We start from the raw sequence: 19715 nt of genomic DNA on the forward strand, positions 1-19715 counted from the left end.
CTGGAAGCGCTGGGCTCCTGAAGCTGACGGCAGCACGGGCGCCATCCGGACAAAAAGCTCTGCCGGCTCATTCCCATGGAGTAATTAGCGGGAGGTTTCGCTTTCTGTATGTGTGAGGTTGTCCTGTCCCTTGCTAGAGGGGGGTGTCTCGTGCAGGTGGGCAGTAGGGGACGTCCCGATGGACTCAGCCCTGGCAAATCAAAGCTGTGTCCTAAGGACAGAAAGCAGAGCTGAGCTGAGAGACGGGAGCACTGTGAAAGCCACGGCCTGACGGCCAGGCCAGAAGAGCAGAGCTCTCCAGCCTCCATCCGAAGGGGCCACTCCCAAAGTGCCTCCTGCCCTCTGGTCAGTAAAGCCGTCCCTGACAGAGCGGGGACATCTCTGAGAACGGGCCCGACACCTCCACTAGGAACAGCAGACGAGCCCCAGGTGTCTTCAGCACAGGGTGGGCTGCATTATCGACAGCCAGGGAATTAACTAAATGCCGTTCGACTCATTTGCCTGCTTCATCTGGAGCACTTTTAAATCCCCATACACGGATCCAAGGTGCCGGAGGAATTTTAACCAGGATGCTAAACAGTGGTCAAGAAAGGGATTTTAAATAGACAAATGGAACTTCCTCCAGTGTTGAAGGAGCTGTGAATGAACTGCTCATCCACCCTGGGTACCAGCTCTTGCTAGAAGGAAGATTTATTTGGCTCCATCTTGCTTAAAATACTGAGCTGAATCCGCAGATCCTGTCCTGGAGGAAGAGGTGACCCTGCCCTGAACCTCTGTGCAGCCCCAAACTGCTGCTGCAGGTTAAGGGCCAGAAGCAAAACAGACCAAAGAATGAGCTGACAGAAACTGCTGGGTTTGGAGGCCTGGTATCCCCCTCCCACAAGACACATCCCAAGACACCTGGGCTAAAGGATTGTTCCTTCCAGTACCAGAGGTCCTACAGTCAACGCCCTTGTTTTCTCCGGGGTTTGGTCACCAGAGAGCTGCCCACCAGCCCCTGGGCAGAAGAGCACATCTCCTCCCGGGGGGGCAGCTCTCACTGCCGCACTTCTGCCCAGGGAGCGCAGGGGAGGAGAGTCAGGACAGCTGCAGAAATTCATGGGACTTGTCAAAGGGAAAAAAAGGAAAGAGAAAATAACCAAGATCTTTTTACCAGGCTGTCTGTGACAAGAGCCATCAAAGAGGAGTGTGGGTGATGGACAGCTGGGGAGAACAGTCGGGATTCGACAAAAGAGTGCAGACAGCATGAAATCAGAATGAGAATGAACATTCACCAAAAAAATCACTTAGTATTTTGCTCTGCCCAGGAGGTACCTCTGAGGCACAGGGTAAATATCCCATTCCGCTGCCCAGAGCCAGACCAAGCCCACTCCTTTCCCGAAGGCGGCTGCCACAGCCCGCGGCAGGGTGAGGATGGACACCATCTCTTCTCCAGCTGGTGAACCTGGGGAAGAGGAGCTCCCTGGGGTCCGACACACTGACTCTGGCAGGTATTCGAGTGGGCTGTGCTGCTCACACTCAGCTATGGCAGGATGGGCTCATGGCCTTGTCAGAGCCACAGCGGCAGCTAAATCCAAACCTCAGCCACGCCGACCTTCCTCATCTGCTCTGGTTTCATAGAGGTAATGCCCGTTTGGAAAGTAACTCCACACAACTCAGCTTTAGTGCCAGGGAACCCATCTTCAGTAGGGTTTTCCCCCTTTCCTTAAGGACGAAGGAAAGGGCAGGGGGGAGACGGATCAATTTGTTTCCCATCCGCGGGGAGCATTTGCTCAGCCCTCCAGCGCTGGGAGGCAAATGAGCTCTTGGTGCGAGGCCACAGAGTTCAGCACAGTTCTGCCAGCAAAGAGCTCGGCCCAGGTCTCCCTTCTCGATCCCTGCTTTCTAACAAGCATCCCATTGCTGAGCCGGGATTCAGGAATGGGGCACCCACACAGCTGAGCAGACCCGGGCTCCCACTGCCTCCTCCTGCCTTCCACAGCAGGCCTAACGCCCAGGGAAAAAAGATCCGGGATCATCAGACATAACATCTCCTTTGTTCCTTACAGCTGCCCCTGTTCTTCCCCCCAGGCCATTATGGTCAAAATGCAAGGTAATTAGCGTCCCCCTGCGGGTCCGTTCTCCACAGGGTTTGGAAGGGCAGCTCGGCAGCAGAGCCCCATGGAAATGGAGGCAGCTCCGAGATCTGCATCCCCAAGCTCAGTGGGGAGCGGGCAAGCCAAGTCGTGAGAAAAAGTCCGTCTTCCCCAGGAAGCCACCTAGGACACAATTCCTGCGCCCTCTGCCCTGTGCTCTAGCAGTTCCCTTTGTCACACCCAAGGTCTGCGGTGTCTGACGGAGCAGTTCGACACACTGCTCCCTCTCGTTGCTTCACAGCACTCCTGCTGTCACAGTACTGCCTCCAGAGCTCCTGTTCCCCAACCAGAGCAAGGCTGCCCCAGCAGTCAGACACCAGAGAACAGGTTTACCTGGCGCGTTACAGCCAGCTCCGGCACAGCTCAAGCCCTGCACACTTTCTGGTGCTGCTGGAAGCTGGTGGCTACGGTTCAGGCAGCTGTGCATTTGGACAGGCACAGCCTCGTCCCGCTGGGGCTCTGCTGTGCCAGCCCAGAGCCAGACGTCTGTTCCACGCCGACACAGGGGGGATGTAGTCCCCAACTAGTCCTCCCAGCACCCAACAGACAATTCTTAAAGAATTCCCATTTCTGCTTAGCAAGGAGGGGTGTGTTTTCATACAACGGCTTTCCCGCCAGCTCACTACAGCACATCAGTGGCCTGCACTTCACTCACTTCCCAGTACTTGCTGACAGATCACGCTGGGAACAGATTTCCCGGGCCAGAAAAATCAGAGCCAGGTAAGATTCATTTGCTTTCATGTCCCGCCTCAAGAACTCCTTGTGCCAGGACTGCACTCACAGGGTGCAGCACCCGCTTGTCCTTTCTATCACTGTTACTGTTTTATTACAGTTGCTAGACCGTCTGCAGCCATCTCCATGTCACAACTGCAGCCGTGGCACCGGTCGGCACCTGTAAAGTAAAGGAGCTTTGCCCCTGGTGTGACCCTTCCCCGGGGAGACTGAGCCGGCTGCGGGGCCAGCGAGGCCCGAGGCACACGGCCATGGCGCTGGGCAGCCGGCCAAGGCCAGCCCGCAAGGAGGGAGGGCTGGGCAAGGGCTGCCAGGCCCCGGGGGAAGAAACCCTCTGGGCCCGGCCCCTAACGCTGCCCCTGGAGAAAGGGAGAGGCGGAGGAAGCCGACAGATGAGCGGGGAATCTCCCAGGGCAGAGGCCAACGGACAACTTTATTGTGCTGGTGGAGGGGGATCGGGGCCATCACGTGGGGACGGCGCACAGCTGGTCCCGCGTCTGCGTCCGGGCCGGCTGTAAGGGGTTTGGGCCCGACGTTCCAGGCGGGAGCCGTCCCTCCTCCGCACGGGCCCACGGCGGCTGGAGCTGCTGCTGCCCTCGAGCGCTGGGGAGTCCTGGGACGGCCCCGGTGCCGCCTGGCTGGGGGTGCTGGGGCTGCTGCTCTCCGGCACTGGGGAGCCCGGGGACGTCCCCAGCGCTGCCTGGCCGGGGGTGCTGCCCTCAGCCCTTGGTGCTGGCGCGCGGCTCCTCTCCCGGCGTGTTCTGGGCCGGCTGTAGGGCGTCTGGGCACGACGCTGCACCTGGGAGCGGCGCTGCCTGTGCTCGGGCCCAGGTGAGCTGGAGCTGCTGCTGCTGCCCTGAAGCACTTGAGAGTCGGACGGCCCCGGTGCCGCCTGGCTACCAGTGCTGGGGCTGCTGCTCTCCGGTGCTGGCGAGCCGTGGGATGACCCCGATCCTGAGCCGCTACCATTGCCAGAGCCAGCGAGCTCTGAGCTGTCAGTGGAGGCTGTAAGGGGAAGCGGGAAGGTCAGGGGCACAGAGGCCACAGTGGAGAGGCCGGAGCGGTGCCCCCAGCCCTCCTGGGGCAGAGAGGCTCTGCCAAGCCCCGCCTGGGCACCCGCTGCCAGGCCTTGCCTGGGCCCTGGCCCCAGCCCAGGGGCATGAAGGTGCTTTGCCTCTTACCGGTGCCCTGGCCAGCACAACTCCCACACTCCCAGCTGGTCTGGCTGTTCCTGACGCTGGAGCAGCGCCGGTGGGTGCCCCTGGCAGCGCAGGAGCTGCACAGCAGCAGTTCCCAGGGCCTGGGGAAGCAAAAGCGTTCACGGCTGTGAGGACAAAGCGACCACAGCACGGGGTTGTGCGGCACAGCTCCTGTTCTCAGTCCTTCTGCTTCCAGCTCTTGGCGAGGCAGCGATCCCGTGCAGAGCCCAGGGTGCTGCTTTGCCAACTTACCCCTGTTCCTCTGCGTGCTCCCTGCCTTCGGGACACAGGCACTCACGGGCATCGCAGCGGCTGTTCAGGATCAGTGCTTCAAATGGAGGCATGTTGCCCTGTGGTAGCAAGCTGATGGAGAAAGGGAAATGGCTGAGCCCCTGCTGCCCCGGCATGAGGCCGATGCAGGGCAGCCCTGCTCCTGCCCCCTGCCCGGTTTCCAGCTCCTCCCTGAAGCTGAAGCCCAGGCAGACGGGACAGCGGGGGGGCAGGACTGCAGGGGAGCCCCGGGCACGACACAGGGCTTGCAGCCTCCTGTGCTGTGAGCCGGCAGGACACCAACCTCATGGGGACTCGGATGCCCATGGTGAGCATGTCCCTGAGAAAGTCATTTCTGTCTCTGCAGTGGGGGCAGCTGAAGGTACTAATAGTGCTGTACCGACCCTGACCCTGCAGCGGAAACAGAAGGAGCAGGAGTCAGGCCCTGGTGCTGCCCAGCTCCTGCCGTGTCCCTGGGGCGAGGGAACGGCTCCTACCTGGATGCAGCCCCGGTGGAACCAGGCGTGTTTGCAGGCGGGACACACCAAGGTGTGGAAGGACTTTCTGTCCCCCACAGGCTCCAGGCAGATGAGGCACTCGGTGTCCTCCTCCAGAGCTGCCTCCACCTCCTGCTCTGGGCGGTGCTCCCTGCAGAAGGACCTGGGGGGCAGAGGCAAGGGATGGGTGAGGTGAGAAGCGCTGGGTCCTTCCCCGGTGGGGGCGAGGAGGGGAGAGGATGTACCTGAATGGGTAAAAGTACTGGGTGATGCATTCACCCTCCATGGCACAGGGCAGGTGGAAGCTGCGGTCGCAGCCCCGCCGGGTGCAGGTGATGGCGGCCCCGCTCTCCCCGCAGACGAAGCATCGCTGGAAAGAGCAGAGCAGCCCCGTCAGCGGCAGCCCCAGGGCCTCCCCAGCCAGCCCCACGCCTCCGGGCAGGGCGCAGGATGTGGCCGCTGCCGGGTCACAGCCCACAGATCCGCCCGGCACACGAGGCTCCTGGGCTGGAGCCTCTGTGGAGCTGCGGGGAGCAAGGCTTTTGTCCTGGAACTGTTTGGAGGGGCTGAGATTTCTTTCCTGGCCTCTGGGGTAAGCTACCCCAAACCTCTCCTGACATAAATCTCCCTGACCTGGTCAGGTCCTCACCTTCCACGCTGCCCGCTCGACTATGTGGTCAATGTGCTCAGTGACATATTTATGCTCCCCTGATTTGTCATCCTGCCAGTCAAAAAGCACACTGGCAAAAATCTGCAAAAGAGAAGAGAAAAGAAGAGAGGAGTGATGAGGAGAGCGTGGCTGGGAGTGCATGTCAGGGAGCAGGAGGTTGGCCCGCGGGACTCACCATGCAAAAGAAATGCACACACAGGAATTCCACATCTACTCTTGGCCCGCAGAGAAATTGGTCCGCGGCTGCCTGGCCACACAGCACACACTCTGGAGGGAGAGAGCAAATGCCAGCGGGAATGAGCACCTCTGTGTGCCGGGGGAAGCATCCCTGAGGGATTGTCCCCAGGGCCCTGCCCCGTCCCTGAGGGGCTGAGGGGCAGGGCTGGGGGCCGTGGCGAGGAAAGGGCAGCGCAGGCACTGCCTCCCCCTGCCACCGCGCTCGGCCCCACGCTGACCCCCCGACAGCCCCTCTGCTGTGCTGTGGGAGGAAACTTTGCTCTCACCCTGCTCCATGGAGTCGGGGGCCTCCTCCCCTCGCCTCTCGGCCATGGCGCACGTCCTCAGCGAGCGTTGGGAGCGTCCCTGTCCCAGCAGCACCGGGGTGTCTCTCCCAGATGCTCCTCGGCTGACTCTGAGGGAGAAGCGGGGCGCGGGTCAGCTCTCAGCACAGCCCCGGCGCCCCGAGGTGTGGGACCCCCCACTCCTCCCTCAGCAGCCCCCGACCAGCCCCATCCCTCCCCTGCCCTCTCCTCACCTCCCAGGTCGCACTGACGCACGGCTGGAGCCCAGCGACCCTTGTTACAGGCCTGTTGCCGTGGGGCACAGCAGCCATTGTGACATCAGGACCCCCATACATGGGCAGGATCAGCTCTGGCGGTCACCGTAGAATGGTGACATCAGCACCCCCACGTGCGGGCGCTGACCCGCCCAGCCCGAGCGGACTCCTGACAGCAGGGCTGGGCTGCAGACGTGGCTGCAGGTGCTGCGGGGAGACGCTGGGTGTCCGGGGGCTGACCTGGCTGCTTTGGTGGTTTGAGGGCGCTGTACTCTCTGCGCCCGCTGCTCAGAAGGTGTTTTCTGTCGGCAGGGCTGGGGGCCCATCGCTCTGTGTTCTCAGAGGTGAGCCCACAGGAGTCCCTCGCTGGGCCTGGCTGCAGAGAGCTCTGTGGTACTTGACAGGGTTTGACATTTCCCAGACAACGCCCAAACCTGCCAGCCGACGCTGTTTGACACTCTCCTCTGTAAGAGCCTCCCAGCGGGGATGCCTCTCAACTCTGGCTTTCCCTTCAAGGAATTGTTACCAGAAGCTGCTGTATCTTTGTCACTTGCCAGATGCCACCAATGAATCTCGACTTCTGTTGTTTTGGGCTTTTACGTGTTGCCTTTAATTAGGATGTGTGCTCTTCTGCCCAGGGGCTGGTGGGCAGCTCTCTGGTGACCAAACCCCGGAGAAAACAAGGGCGTTTGCTGTAGGACCTCTGGTACTGGAAGGAACAATCCTTTAGCCCAGGTGTCTTGGGACGTGTCTTGTGGGAGGGGGATACCAGGCCTCCAAACCCAGCAGTTTCTGTCAGCTCATTCTTTGGTCTGTTTTGCTTCTGGCCCTTAACCTGCAGCAGCAGTTTGGGGCTGCACAGAGGTTCAGGGCAGGGTCACCTCTTCCTCCAGGACAGGATCTGCGGATTCGGCTCAGTATTTTAAGCAAGATGGAGCCAAATAAATCTTCCTTCTAGCAAGAGCTGGTACCCAGGGTGGATGAGCAGTTCATTCACAGCTCCTTCAACACTGGAGGAAGTTCCATTTGTCTATTTAAAATCCCTTTCTTGACCACTGTTTAGCATCCTGGTTAAAATTCCTCCGGCACCTTGGATCCGTGTATGGGGATTTAAAAGTGCTCCAGATGAAGCAGGCAAATGAGTCGAACGGCATTTAGTTAATTCCCTGGCTGTCGATAATGCAGCCCACCCTGTGCTGAAGACACCTGGGGCTCGTCTGCTGTTCCTAGTGGAGGTGTCGGGCCCGTTCTCAGAGATGTCCCCGCTCTGTCAGGGACGGCTTTACTGACCAGAGGGCAGGAGGCACTTTGGGAGTGGCCCCTTCGGATGGAGGCTGGAGAGCTCTGCTCTTCTGGCCTGGCCGTCAGGCCGTGGCTTTCACAGTGCTCCCGTCTCTCAGCTCAGCTCTGCTTTCTGTCCTTAGGACACAGCTTTGATTTGCCAGGGCTGAGTCCATCGGGACGTCCCCTACTGCCCACCTGCACGAGACACCCCCCTCTAGCAAGGGACAGGACAACCTCACACATACAGAAAGCGAAACCTCCCGCTAATTACTCCATGGGAATGAGCCGGCAGAGCTTTTTGTCCGGATGGCGCCCGTGCTGCCGTCAGCTTCAGGAGCCCAGCGCTTCCAGCACGGCATCTTCCTCCCCGTTCCCCCTGCCCTGGGCAGATCTCTGCCTCAGGCCTGGCCCTGCTGTTTCATGAGCGGTGCCCTCTGGGCGCGGTTATCGAGTGTTAGGACAGACTGTGGGTGTTGCGCTGTGTTACACAGCCGTGGTTGTGTCAGTCAGACGTGGACGAGTCCCAAGTGCAGATGTGCGGCGACAAGTGCCCGTTATTTGGCCCCGACTCCAGGAGAACCGAACCCCTTCAGCCTTCTCAGTCTGGGTGGCGATGAGCGATGGAGAGCAGCTGCAGACTGTCAAGGGGTAGGCGACAGGAGGATCCTTTGCTCTGCTCCCCCCATTACCCTGCTCTGCTGGCAAGCGTGCGTGCGGGGGTGCGGGTGGCTGCATCCCGCGTGCGTGTGTGCTGCAGCGTGTGCACGCGCTGCCTGTGCGCGTGGGGGGTGTGTGTGTGTGTGTGTGTGTGCACGTGCCCCAGAGCTGTCTGCGTGTCACATCCATTTTCCTGTCCCCTCTCTGCCCCGATGTGCCAGTCCCCTCCGTGCCGGGTGGCTCTGAGCACCTTCCTCTGCGACCAGGCCGGGGTCAGCCCTTTGGAGGGACTCTTTCCCTTTGTGCCCGACGTGGCTGCCTGCAGCCTCACCCTGCAGGTGCCAGGCATGGAAGTCCTTGCCTTGCACAGGAGACTGAACTGGCCTGCAGCGTGGCGAGCTGGGAAACTCGGCAACTTTATTTCAACCACTAAGTCAGGCTGAGCGTTTGTGTGCGCTCAGAGGAGCGTGGGCAGGACGGAGCAGGCCTTTGACACGGAGGCTGCCTTTGGGTCCGCAGGCAGGGAGTGTCCCAGCAGGAGATGGCCCTGGTCCGCTGCCGCCTGCACTGGATCCTCTTCCTCCTGCTGCTCAAGCCTTTGTTCCCTTTAGGATCTGCAGGAGCCCCTGCAGCCGGGTAAAGAATTGCAGCAGCTGCTGGAGGGGAAAGGGGCAGGAGCTAAACCAGCCCGACTGTGCTGGTGTTGGGCTGGGCCTCTGAAGAGGGGTTGAGGTGCTGAGAGAAGGACTCCATGGCCGTGACGTTGGAGCCGCCCTTGGTGTCCAGTACAGCCCCATCTGTTCCAGGATCCACTCGTAGTAGTGCTGAGTGGAGGTGTAGATTCCGGGCCGTTTTGCTCTCGCGCAGCCTCTCCCCCAGCTGGTCACCCCAGCGAGCCAGAAGTAGTCAGCACTCGTCTTTGCAGAGGAGAGGACCGCCGCTGTCCCCCTGCGACGGAGGAAAGAGGGTCACGGTGGTGTCGGGTGGCCGCTGGCAGCACTGGGGCCGGCTCCTTCTCTCTGCCAGCACCCCCAGAGCTGTGTCCGCGGCACAGAGGCGCTGCTCAGGTGCTGGGGCCGACAGGACCTTGTCTGGGAGGGGGTGGTGGGCCCGTGGGGTAGGGCTGGCGCTCATCTCTGCACAGCGACGCTGGCCGGGTGCAAGAGGGATGTTCCAGGGCTGGGAGCCGGACCTCGGGGCTGCCAGGAGCGCTGGGTGGGCTTTCTGGGCAGAGTCCCGGGCCTCTGGGGCAAGTGGGGCCCTGGGCAAGGACCTGCAGCCGGGGAAGGGGAGCCCCAGCAGCGGTGGGGACCCAGCGGTGGTGGGAGGGCGACTGGCCAGGCACAGCCCGTGCCGGGGGGTGTCTGGGCGGCTCTAGGGGGCTGCCGGTGCCGCTGGGCGCTGCCTTGTCGCAGGCTCCTACCCGGCAGGTGTCGATGCCGCCCTGCGGGGAGCCAGCGCACAGGACTGAGGCAGCCACTCCGACACGGACCATCTTTCACCAGCCCTGACACCCTGAAGCATCCCCGGGGTTTCCCATTAGATACCAAACCTGGGAAATTCCTCTAACACATCCGTGACCAACAAACAAAAACCTCCTCACTTGGGAGAGCTGCAGCAGGATCCCAGCACCGAGCTGCCGTTGTGGACTGGCACTACAGCTTCTGCTCTGCCCAGCATCTGTACAGACGGGTGCAGCATTTACCTACAGGGAGAACCGTGACAATGGAAGAGACAGCTCCTGTGCACACACATCATACCGGGAAAAAAAGGCTTCGAGGCTGATGCCAAATCAGACTGCGAATATTCAGCCTCTGGCTAGAAGCTACACAAAAGCAAACTGCTTTGGGGAACATCAACAATATCCATGACTTTCTCACCCTCTTCATCACCCATCTGAGAGGCAAGAATCTCCTAAAGCCTCTTTCACAGGCACAGCCCTGAAACCCCCCCACTGCTTCTCTCCGAGTGTGCAAACAGAATATGGAAAGTACAACTCTGAACTCTGTGTGGGCAGTTTCTGAAATGAGACAAGTCATTTTAATGAAGAGAGACCTTTTGCCTTGCACCCGGCAGCTGGCAGGGCTGTGGGCCCAGCATCCCAGAGCAGAGAGCGGGAATGGATGCAGGAACACCCCTCCTTCTGCTGCTTCTTGGGAGAACTACAGTTCAGACACTGGACCCAATACTGACAGAACAGGTCTCTTCACCTCAGTCTTCTCTATGGTCAGGTTAGTTCAGCGTGTTCAGTGAGTTAGGTGTGAAGTAGAAGCTCTGCACAGACACTGACCTTTGTGCAGAAAGCCAGAGGAGCAGCCGGGCTCTGCAGAGGGGCTGGGCTCCAGCACACCCCTGCTCACCCCCCACATCTCTCCCAGCACCTCCCAGCTGGGAAACACTGTCCCACAGCCAGAAGGCAAGAGCCCGCCTGGGCCAGCTCTCGCCCTCGGGCTTCATGCCGGTTCCTGAGCAGCACCTCTCGGCTCTGGTGACCGGCACCCTCTGCAGCACCGCTCCGAGGTGTTTCATCAGGCTGAACCCCCCAAATCCCCACAGAGAGCAGAGAATATGAAATGTGTCACTTCTTTACCACCTGAAGTAAAAATAAAGGGCTAAAATTCCCTTTCCCTGGGGAAACCTGACAGGTAAACCCCGCAGACAGCACAGACCCCTACAGAGAGCAAAACCCCCCGAGTTCAAGGGAAAAGGACAGCACAGTCACACAGCAGAACGTCTGCACAGCCCCAGCTGTGACAGAAAACCTCTTTTTTTGAAAACAAATTCAGAACCATGAAGAAGTTTGGGTTTTTAGAGCAAAGCGTTCCCCTTCCCCAGCGATCCCACCCCCCAGGGAAATGGGCCCAGCCCCTGGCTCACCCACTGCTGGGCCGGAGCCACCACCGCTAGTGCTGGGGCTGCCGGGGCTGGTGCCACCTTGGCGGGAGAAACATTCCGTCACCGCCAGCACACAGGAGTGTTTAGAAAGGAGGAATTCCCACTGCCTGGGTGACCCGAATCTCTGCAGGAACACCCCTCAGGGGAGGCCATGGAGAGCTGGAGGCCTCCTGCCCAGGCCGCCTCCCTGGAGCCCACGGAGCCCTGGCAGAGTGTGGCAGGCAGTGGGCCCTGTGGGGCCAGGGGGACCCCGGGGGGCTCCAGCACGTTGTGTCCCCCCAGCACCTGCCCACACTCCTGCCTGTGCCGTGAGGGGTCACTGGGGACCCGGGGGGTTATTGGGGGTGTTATTGGGGTTCTGTGGGAGTTGTGGGGGTTATTGGGGTCCCTGTGGGGGTTATTTGGGTCCTAGAGGGAGTGTAATGGAGTCGGGGGGGTGTGGGGGTCCTGGAGATGTTAGGGACCTTTCCTTGCGGTTCTGGGTCTGGAAGGATGTAATGGCGTCTTGTTACTTGGGGGGTGTTATTTGGGCCATGGGGTAGTTGAGGGGGTTATTAGTGTCGGGGGTGGGCTGTGGGTCTAATGGGCTCCTGGGGACGGTTTCTGGGGGAGATATTGGGGTCCTGGGGGCAGTAATGGGGTGCAAGAAGGGTCCAGTGGGAGCTAGTGGGGTCCTGGGACAAATGGTGATGTGCCAGCTGGGCGCGTGGGTGCCTTTTTGTGCCCTGAGACGCCTTGGGAGGGGCAGGATGGGCTAAAGCTTCCCTCCTCCTCCTCCTCTCCGGGCTTTGTGGTCTCGCGGGACACCCTGGGTGCGGGGGTGTGGCCCTGGGCGCAGTGGCAGAGGGACACTGCTCGGGGGGTCCCTGTGGGAAGGACACCATGGGACTGGGCTTGTTGCTCCAGCTTGATTTAAAAAAAAGATTTATTGAAGTACGGCCGTTTCCCTGAGAACTGCACCTCTCCGAGGCTCATCAGGCGCAGCAGCACAGCGACCGCAGGCTCCATCCTGACCTTGGCTTCTGCTTTAGAGCTGTCAGGATGAGGATGGTCTGAGCTGCCAGGGACCTGATCGACGACTCCACATCGTTGCCCAAGGACTGGAGGGCTGCAAGAGAAGGAAAGGGAGCAGAGGTGAAGCCCCCTGCCCGCAGAGAGCCCAGCAGCCCAGGCTCTGTCCCCTGCCCCACCAGCCCCCACCAGCACAGCACTGCCCCCGCTCACCACTGTGGCAGATCTCCCAGAGCTTCTTCCACCTGAGGATCCTCCAGTGCCGCGCAGCAAGACCTGGGGCACAGAGCACCAGTCAGAGCTCTGCTCCCCCTGGGCAGGGCTGTCCTCCAGCAAGGACAGCACCTGAGGGCGCTGGGATCCAGCAAGACCCCCAGCGAGCCCCACCAGTGGGGACTGGGGCCAGGAGGCCAGAAATAGGGCACTCACCGATGAACCTGACGGCCTCCTCTCGCATGGTGGCCTGAGGGTCCTTCAGGTAGGGCAGGCTCTGGAGCAGATACTCGTCCACGCTGTTCCTCTTGTGCGTTATCTGAGGGAGCACGGGAGCACGGGGCTGGTACGGACCCTCCGCAGCCATCTGGAGCAGTCCCTCCTGCCAGCACCCCCGCTCCCTCCCAGTGAGTCCCGTCTCCCAGCCAGGAGCCCCGTGGGGCTGAGGGGCAGAGAGAGCCGCAGGCAGAGGGGGCTGGGGGTGCCGAGACCCCTCCGTCCCGCTGCCAGGGCCCAGCTGGGCCGGGCCCTCCTGGAGAAGAGCCCTGGGGGCTGCGTGCTGGAGGGCAGGGAAGGAGGATGCAGCTGGGGCAGCGGGGCTGGAGCAGGGTGGCGATGCAGAGCGGCACAGCGCCCCCCACGGCACAGCTGCAGCCCCCGTCCAGCCCGCCCTGAGGGTTTGGGGCTTGTCCTTACCAAGCACTCTCTAATCAGGTGTGTCTGCTCTGTCTCGGCCAGGGAGCTGAGCCTCCTCCAGCCCAGGAACACTGCACAGGCGCGGAGGGTGTCCCAGGAAGCCTGTGGAGAAGCAGAGGCCGGGCGATGGCACCAGAGCCCGGGGAAGGAGACCTGGCATCCTCCTGCTCTGGGCCTGGCACAGCCCCGGGGGACAGGGATGGGGGCTCAAAGCACACAAAGCCCGTGGGGACTCGGGGGCTCGGTGGCCACAGGCCGCTGCTGAGCAGGGAAATGTCTGTGCCCAGTTCCCCAGCCCTGCTGGTGCTTGGGGCTGCAGGGACCCTTCCTCTGGGCTGGGGGGCCCCACCTCCCCCTCCAGCTCTGCAGCACTGGGACCAGTGCAGCGGGACCTGCCGTGACACATATTCCCATTGTCCCTCACGCCCAGGCCACCCCCGTGGTGTCAGCACACCCTTCCCCGCGACACCGATCGCTGGTCACCGCACCTTGGCCACGCTCTCGATGGGCTCGTTGGTGTGGAAGAACAGAGGCAGCAACACCCCCTGCACTTTCTTCACCATTTTTTTCTTATTTCTCCACACCGCGGTCTTCATCACATCTTTGAAGAGGCGGATGGAGAGCTCCCGCACCCGGCTGCACTCCTGGCAGGGAGGAGGACAGAGGGAGCTCAGCACCAGCCGCTCCTCGCCCACAGGGAGCAGGGCGGCAGCGTGGCCGGGGGAGAGGAGCTGCTCCGGGGTCCGAGCCTGAACGCAGGAGCCGTCGGCCAGACCTGCAGCTGTGGCTCAACGCCCCGGAGCCCTGAAAGGGCCCGGAAGAGGAGCGGGGAGGGGAAGAGCCCCCAAAGGCTACACAAGAGGAGTAAGGGGGGGACCCCTGCCCAGAAGCTTCCCGCATGGCCACCCTGAAGGGCACCCATCCTGCAGCCATCGCCTCGGCTCAGGCTCCCATGGCAGCCTTACATCATCGAAGAGGGGCAGGAGCTTCTCCGCCAGGCTCAGGGAGATGAGGTTGGCCTCCTCCCTCTTCACGTGACCCAGCACGTTGATGAACAACACCAGGACCTTCGTCTTGACATCGGCGTCGGCATCTGTCAGGGTCTCCAGTACGTCAGGGAGCAGCACCGGGAGTTTTCTGGCCTGTACGAAACACACCGTTGCCTTTTTGTGAAGCGGTGAAAGACCCCCCCACCGCCCCAGCCCCCACCTGCCGATGTGGCTCCCCTTGCCGACCCCCCACTCACCGTTCCAGGTGTTTGCGACAGCGTGATGAGGCCCGTGAGCACCAGCGAGAGCATCACTGGGCTGGGATGCCTCAGGTACCGCTGGGCTTTGTAGAGGGCAGAAAACTCCTTCCTGTCGATGTTAGCGCAGGCCAGGAGCTACAATGGAGACAGCGGTGAGAGACCAGCAGAGCTGCAGGGCTCCCTCCCCGCACCAGCACGGTCCATGGCAAGGGTCTCCTCTCCCCCTGCGGCCACCTCCGAGTCCCCACGTCTCTGACCCAGGACCAGCAACCGCCTCGACTCTGGTTTCTGCCCCTTCCCGGGGTCTCCAGGCTGCGGAGCTGGGCAGGGGGATGCCGGCAGGGGGGAGGGCAGAGCGCTGCCTGTGCCGGGACAGGCTTGGTGGGGCCAAACCAGCGTGGGGTGGGCCCGAGCGTGTGGCACGGGGGTCTGGCTGGTGCTGAGCAGGGGAAGGAGGAGGAGGAGGAGGAGGAGGAAGGCAGAGCGGTGGGGCTGGGCGTGGGTCACTCACCGCCAAGGGGTAGATGCAGGCGTCATCCGTGGCAGAGCTGAACACCCTGCACAGCCGCCAGTCCTGCAGCACGCCGAGCAGCTCCGACATGACTCTCCGCAGAGCCCAGGGCACGGAGATCATCACCTCCCACATGGCCATGGCCGCCCTGCGGAGCCAGAGCCAACTGGGTCAGCAGAGCTGCCTCGGCTCCCCCGGACCCCGGCCCTGCCCACCCCCTCATTTCGGGGTGCCCGGGGAGGCCGAGGGGGGTGAGGTTCTGTTCCCGCGGGGCAGGGGCTCTGCTTGGGCCGGCTCTGGCTGCAGGGGGAAGCGCGGCGGGATGGAGAGCCCTGCTCCTCGGGGATATCCCGCAGTTTCCCGTGGGTCTGGCAGCCAGAGAGTCTCTGGGCCACTCTCCCCGTGGGGAACGAGCCCTCAAGGCTGTCAGGGCTGGTACCTGTCACACGTTGGAGAGATGCTCAGAAGGCTCCTGACCACCTCCCTGGGGCTCCAGTCTGTCAGCAGCAGCAGCAGTGAGTGCAGGCTGCGCCGGGCCGGCTCCTCGCGGATCCGCTCCACATTTCTGTGGATGTGTCTCAGGATTTTTGGCACCTGGAGAGGACACGGGTGAGGATGGTGCTGCCCTTCCCACCCCTCCCTGCTGCCTTGACGTGGCTTTGGGTGCCCGAGAGAGCCCGGTTAGGGCAGGAGGGAAGAACAAGATTTGACACGTCTTGACACGGAAGGACAATCCAGCCACGGGACACTTACATCCGTCAGCCAGGACACGGGGTCTGTCGTGGCCATGTCCACGATGTCACTGCCCATCTGCCTGTCGTGGGCATCGTCTGCCGTCAAGGCCTCGATGGCCATGAGGAGAACGTCCGTCTTCTGAGAAGGCCAGAAGTATTCGCCAAACACCTACGGGAGGAAGGACGGGGGAAGACGTGTCACGCTGAGCTTGGCTGAGCAGCTCGACCACCTCTGGGTCCCTTTGCTCACACAAGCCGATGCCACGGACAAGGGTCCCGGCGAGGGGGGAGCTCGTTACCTTCCTCATGTCGCTGCAGTCAAGTAAAGAAAGCAACCAGGCGCCGTCAGAATCCCATCCCGCTTCCTCTGGAATCTCCTCTGGCAGCGTCTCGTCTACACGGAATCACAGAAGAGTCGGTAAGACAACGGCCATCTCGGCCAACCAGCCTCCCAAGGCGTGAAAAGAGCTTGAAACGGGGGAAACGGGGTCCTGGCGTCAGCCCCCTCACTCACCCATCCACAGTGGCTGGACCGTGGACACCTCCCAGGGCTCCGGCAGAGAGCTGCTCTCCTGGGGAGCCCCGACCTCCTCCCAAACCACCCTGGGGCTGCTGGGGGGTCTCTCTGCCATCCTCAGAAATGGCTGAGGGACGGTGGGGGGGTTCAGCTTTAAGGAGCGATGGGAAAAGACGCGGGCTGTGCTCAGGAGTCTCCTCGCTGCGCTCCTGCCCTGTCCCTTTCCCGTCCTGTCAGACACTGTGGGGCTGCGCTGCTCAGATACGGTGCCGGGGGTGACACGGAGTGGTGTCACAAAGGGGGTCACATTGTGACGCGTCACCCAGGCCGGGTGAGGCAGGGTTCCGCTGTGCGGGGCGGTTACCCAGCTCGCCCCTGGGCCATGACTCCTCTCGGGGTGTCCCCAGGCCCCCATCATGTCCCCTCAGCACCTTCCTGGACCCCCCGATTCGTCCCAGAGGGTTCTCACACCCCGGCACGGAGCCCGGACCTTCTGCTTCGATCCGGCAGAAACCCTCCAGCCTGCCCCGTCTCTCCCTTGCGGTCACCTGGAGCATTTGCTCGCCCATGTCCAGTTCTCTCCCACACCGCCAGAGTAGGTTTTATCTGCTACAAGAGTTTCCTGGTTTCAGCCGGGATAGAGTTAATTTTCTCCAGCTGGGAGGGAGCACAGCCCCAGGGCTGTGTTTCGCAGCAGCGGGATCTTCGTTCTGTCGGGGTCACTGGCCAGGAGCGGGCTGTTGGCCGGTGGGTGGTGAGCAGTCGCCTTGTGCATCACCCGTTGGTACTTTCCATTGGAGCAGACAAGGAGCTTTTGGCAGCTTTTTTCCCAAAGCCGGGGTGAACCCACCGCCCCCCAGCTCCAGACCTTTGTGGGAAGCCCCAGCAGTGTTGGGGGGGGACCCCAGCGGTGGCATCCCCAGGCCCTGCAGGTCACCCTGGGACGCTGGGCTGGGAGAGCCCGTCACAGTGCCTGTGCCCGAGGGCCTGGCCCGGGGCTCTCTGGGACGCCACCAGCCCTCCAAAACGGGCCACATCTCCCCGGGGACACGGGCACAGCGGAGGTGGCCCCGCAGACCCTCCCCAACCCGCTCCTCTCTGCTCTCTCCTCCAGACCCCCCTGCTTCTGATGACGAAGACGACCTTGTCTTCTCCCGGGAAGACATCAAGAAGCAGGGGCTGCTCCTGATGGAATCCAACAAGAAACGTGGCAAGAAGTAGCGGCTGCTCCGCGCACGAGAGCTCTGGGTGCCCCCGACCACCCCTTGTGCTCTGGATGCCCTCGGCCACGCGTTGTGCTCTTTTTCTAAATACAGAAAATACTCTTAGACTGAATACAGCCGGTCTTTGTCGTTCTTCCAAGCCCACAGCAGAGCTGGACCGGGAGCTCCTCGGTCCCTCCTGTCAGGCAGAAGCAGCGGCGTCAAGCCCCGAGGGGAGCTGAGCTGGGTTTGGAGGCAGCCCCGTCCCCCTGCCCCTCGCCCAGCTGCTCTCCCCGCAGAGGTGGGGCTGGGCTGGGCTGGGCTCGGCTTTCCCAGGCAGAGCAGAGCTGGGGGCAGGCTGGCTTTCTGCCCCCTGGTCCTTCCTGGGACCTCTGCCCCCCCGACAGCTCTGGGAGCCCCGGGGGCTGGTGTCTGCCTGAGGCAGCTCTGGGGAAACGTGGGGCAGGGGCTGAGGCCTGGGCAGGTACCGGATCTCAGGGGGGTGTCTTCGTGTGCGCGCGTGGGAGCGGAAGGTCGGAGCCTGCCTGGGAAAGGGAGAGCCCCTGGCCCGGGCTGTCTGACCTGGCGCGGAGCCCTCGTGCCTCTCCCCTCCCCTGCTCCCCGCACGCACATGGTGCCACTCGTCCCCCTGAGCTCCGAGCCAGCGTCGGGGACAACCTCAGAGCTGCAGGGAGGTGCCTGGAGGGAAGGGCCGCCCCGAGGTGCCCCAGGCGGGCAGAGGAGGCTTCAGCAAGCCCTTGGCTCCAGGAGGGATCCCCAGCCCTGCCCAGGGCTCCCAGACACCCCCCCGCGGAGGCCGCGTCGTCTCCTCTGCAAAGGCCGAGAACCGGGGGCTGCTGGTCCCCAAGCGCAGCCGAGGCCGGGGGCTGCTGCCAGGGCCCCGTGGTCCCCGCTGGAGCCCCCGGCCAGCGGCTCCTCCTCCAGCTCCGCGGGGGCCATCGGCACCAGTGCGAGCTTCCCCCGCCCTTCCCACCCGGCCCCTGCGCTTCGTGCTGACGTCGCCTGGGACGTCCCCGCGGGGCAGAACGGCTCTTTCCGCCCGGGCTCGCGGCAGACTGGCAGCGCACCCAAGCGTCGTGGTGGGTTTTGGGTGACTGCGGGGCGGGGACGGCAGCGCCCGGACACAGAACAGCTTGTGCGTTTTAAAGGGAGCTCCGGAAAGAGCGTCATGCGCCGGCGAAGGCATCTAGCGGAGCTCTCCCGGTTCGACGCCGTCCGGGGGTGCCTGGCAACGAGACCCCAGAATGACGCCCGCCCCCGGCCCCGTGCCCTGCTCCCGCGCCCGCCGCAGCCGGGCCGTGGCTCCGGGATCCTCTGCTGCCGGGAGCTGCCAGCCACGGCGGGAGACACCTGAGCGCCCTCCGCGCCCCGGGGCCGGGCAGACGGCGGGGGGCGGCGCTGGGCCCCGACGCTGCCCCCTCGGCACCCCCGGGGCTGGAGGCGCCTCAGCCCGGCCGCGCGGGGCAGGCCGAGCCCAGGCAGTGCCGGGAGACACCGAGCCCCTGCCCGGCGCCCCCCGCCCGCGGCCCGGCCGCCGCTGCGGGGCGCGGGCAGCGCGGGCGGGGCGGGCGGGGCGGGCGGCGCCGCTCCAGCCCCGCAGAGCGCCCGGCGGCGGCGGCGCGGGGACCGTGCGCGGACGCGGCCCCGCCCGCGGAGTCCCGGCCCCGCCCGGAGCCGAGAAGCGGCCGCGGCCCCGCGCGACCGGCCCCGGGAGACGCGGGCGCCCCCCCCGCCGCGGGCGCGGCGGCCCCGTCGCGCAGGGGCGGAGGCGCCGGGCACCGGGGCCGGGCGGGCGCGGAGCCCCGCGCGGAGACGGCCGCCGGCGCGGCCCCCCCCGCGCGGGCGCGGTCCCCCGCGGACGCGCGGCGGCTCCCCGGCGGCGGCGGGGACGGCGCGGATCGCCCCGCGGCTCCGCTCCCGCGGTCAGGCTGCGCTCGGGGGCGCGGGAGGGGCCGGGGGGGCGGCCGGGCCGTGCGCGGGGGGGCGCGGAGCGAGGCGCGGGGCCGGCGGGGCGGCGCCGCCGGAGGGGCCGGCGGGGCCGGGCGCGGCCGCTCGGTCCCGGGACAGCGGTTCCTCCGGGCGGGGGATTCCCGCGGGCTCTGCGCGGGGACCCGGGGCGGGCGGCCGGGAACACGCGGGGGGATCCGCTCAGGGTCTGCGCGTGGTCGCGGGAGAGAGAAACTGCGCGAGGGGCGGGTCGAGAGCGCGGAGGAGGGTTGAAAACGTGAGGATAAAATGGGGGTTTCTGGGCGCCAGGGCCGCGTGGAAATTGCACTTTGGGCAACAGCGAGGTTGAGCAAAGGATCCGTTTTCCCGCTCCTTCTCGGTCTGACCGGGACTGTGGGTGTTTTCGGGGGTTTTGGAAAGCTGGAGGGGAGCTGTCTCGAGGGAACGCCGCTGTCAGACCCCCGGCGGTACCGGGCGTTCCCCTCCAGACCCATCTGCCG

At 63.7% G+C, this 19715-nt stretch overlaps 1 protein-coding gene across 1 annotated transcript in view; it reads right to left on the reverse strand.

The window, feature by feature from the left end:
* Nucleotides 1-16614, reverse strand: part of LOC141972470 (olfactory receptor 6E1-like) — a 35341-nt gene extending 18727 nt beyond the window's left edge. The window contains 4 exon segments of the mRNA XM_074930337.1: nt 4365-4416; nt 5483-5584; nt 15828-15922; nt 16536-16614. Coding sequence (XP_074786438.1) covers nt 4365-4416; nt 5483-5584; nt 15828-15922; nt 16536-16614 — 328 coding nt within the window.
* Nucleotides 16615-19715: the final 3101 nt, after the last annotated feature.

The sequence above is a fragment of the Athene noctua genome, chromosome 33, assembly GCF_965140245.1.
Source record: "Athene noctua chromosome 33, bAthNoc1.hap1.1, whole genome shotgun sequence".
Lineage (NCBI taxonomy): Eukaryota > Metazoa > Chordata > Aves > Strigiformes > Strigidae > Athene > Athene noctua.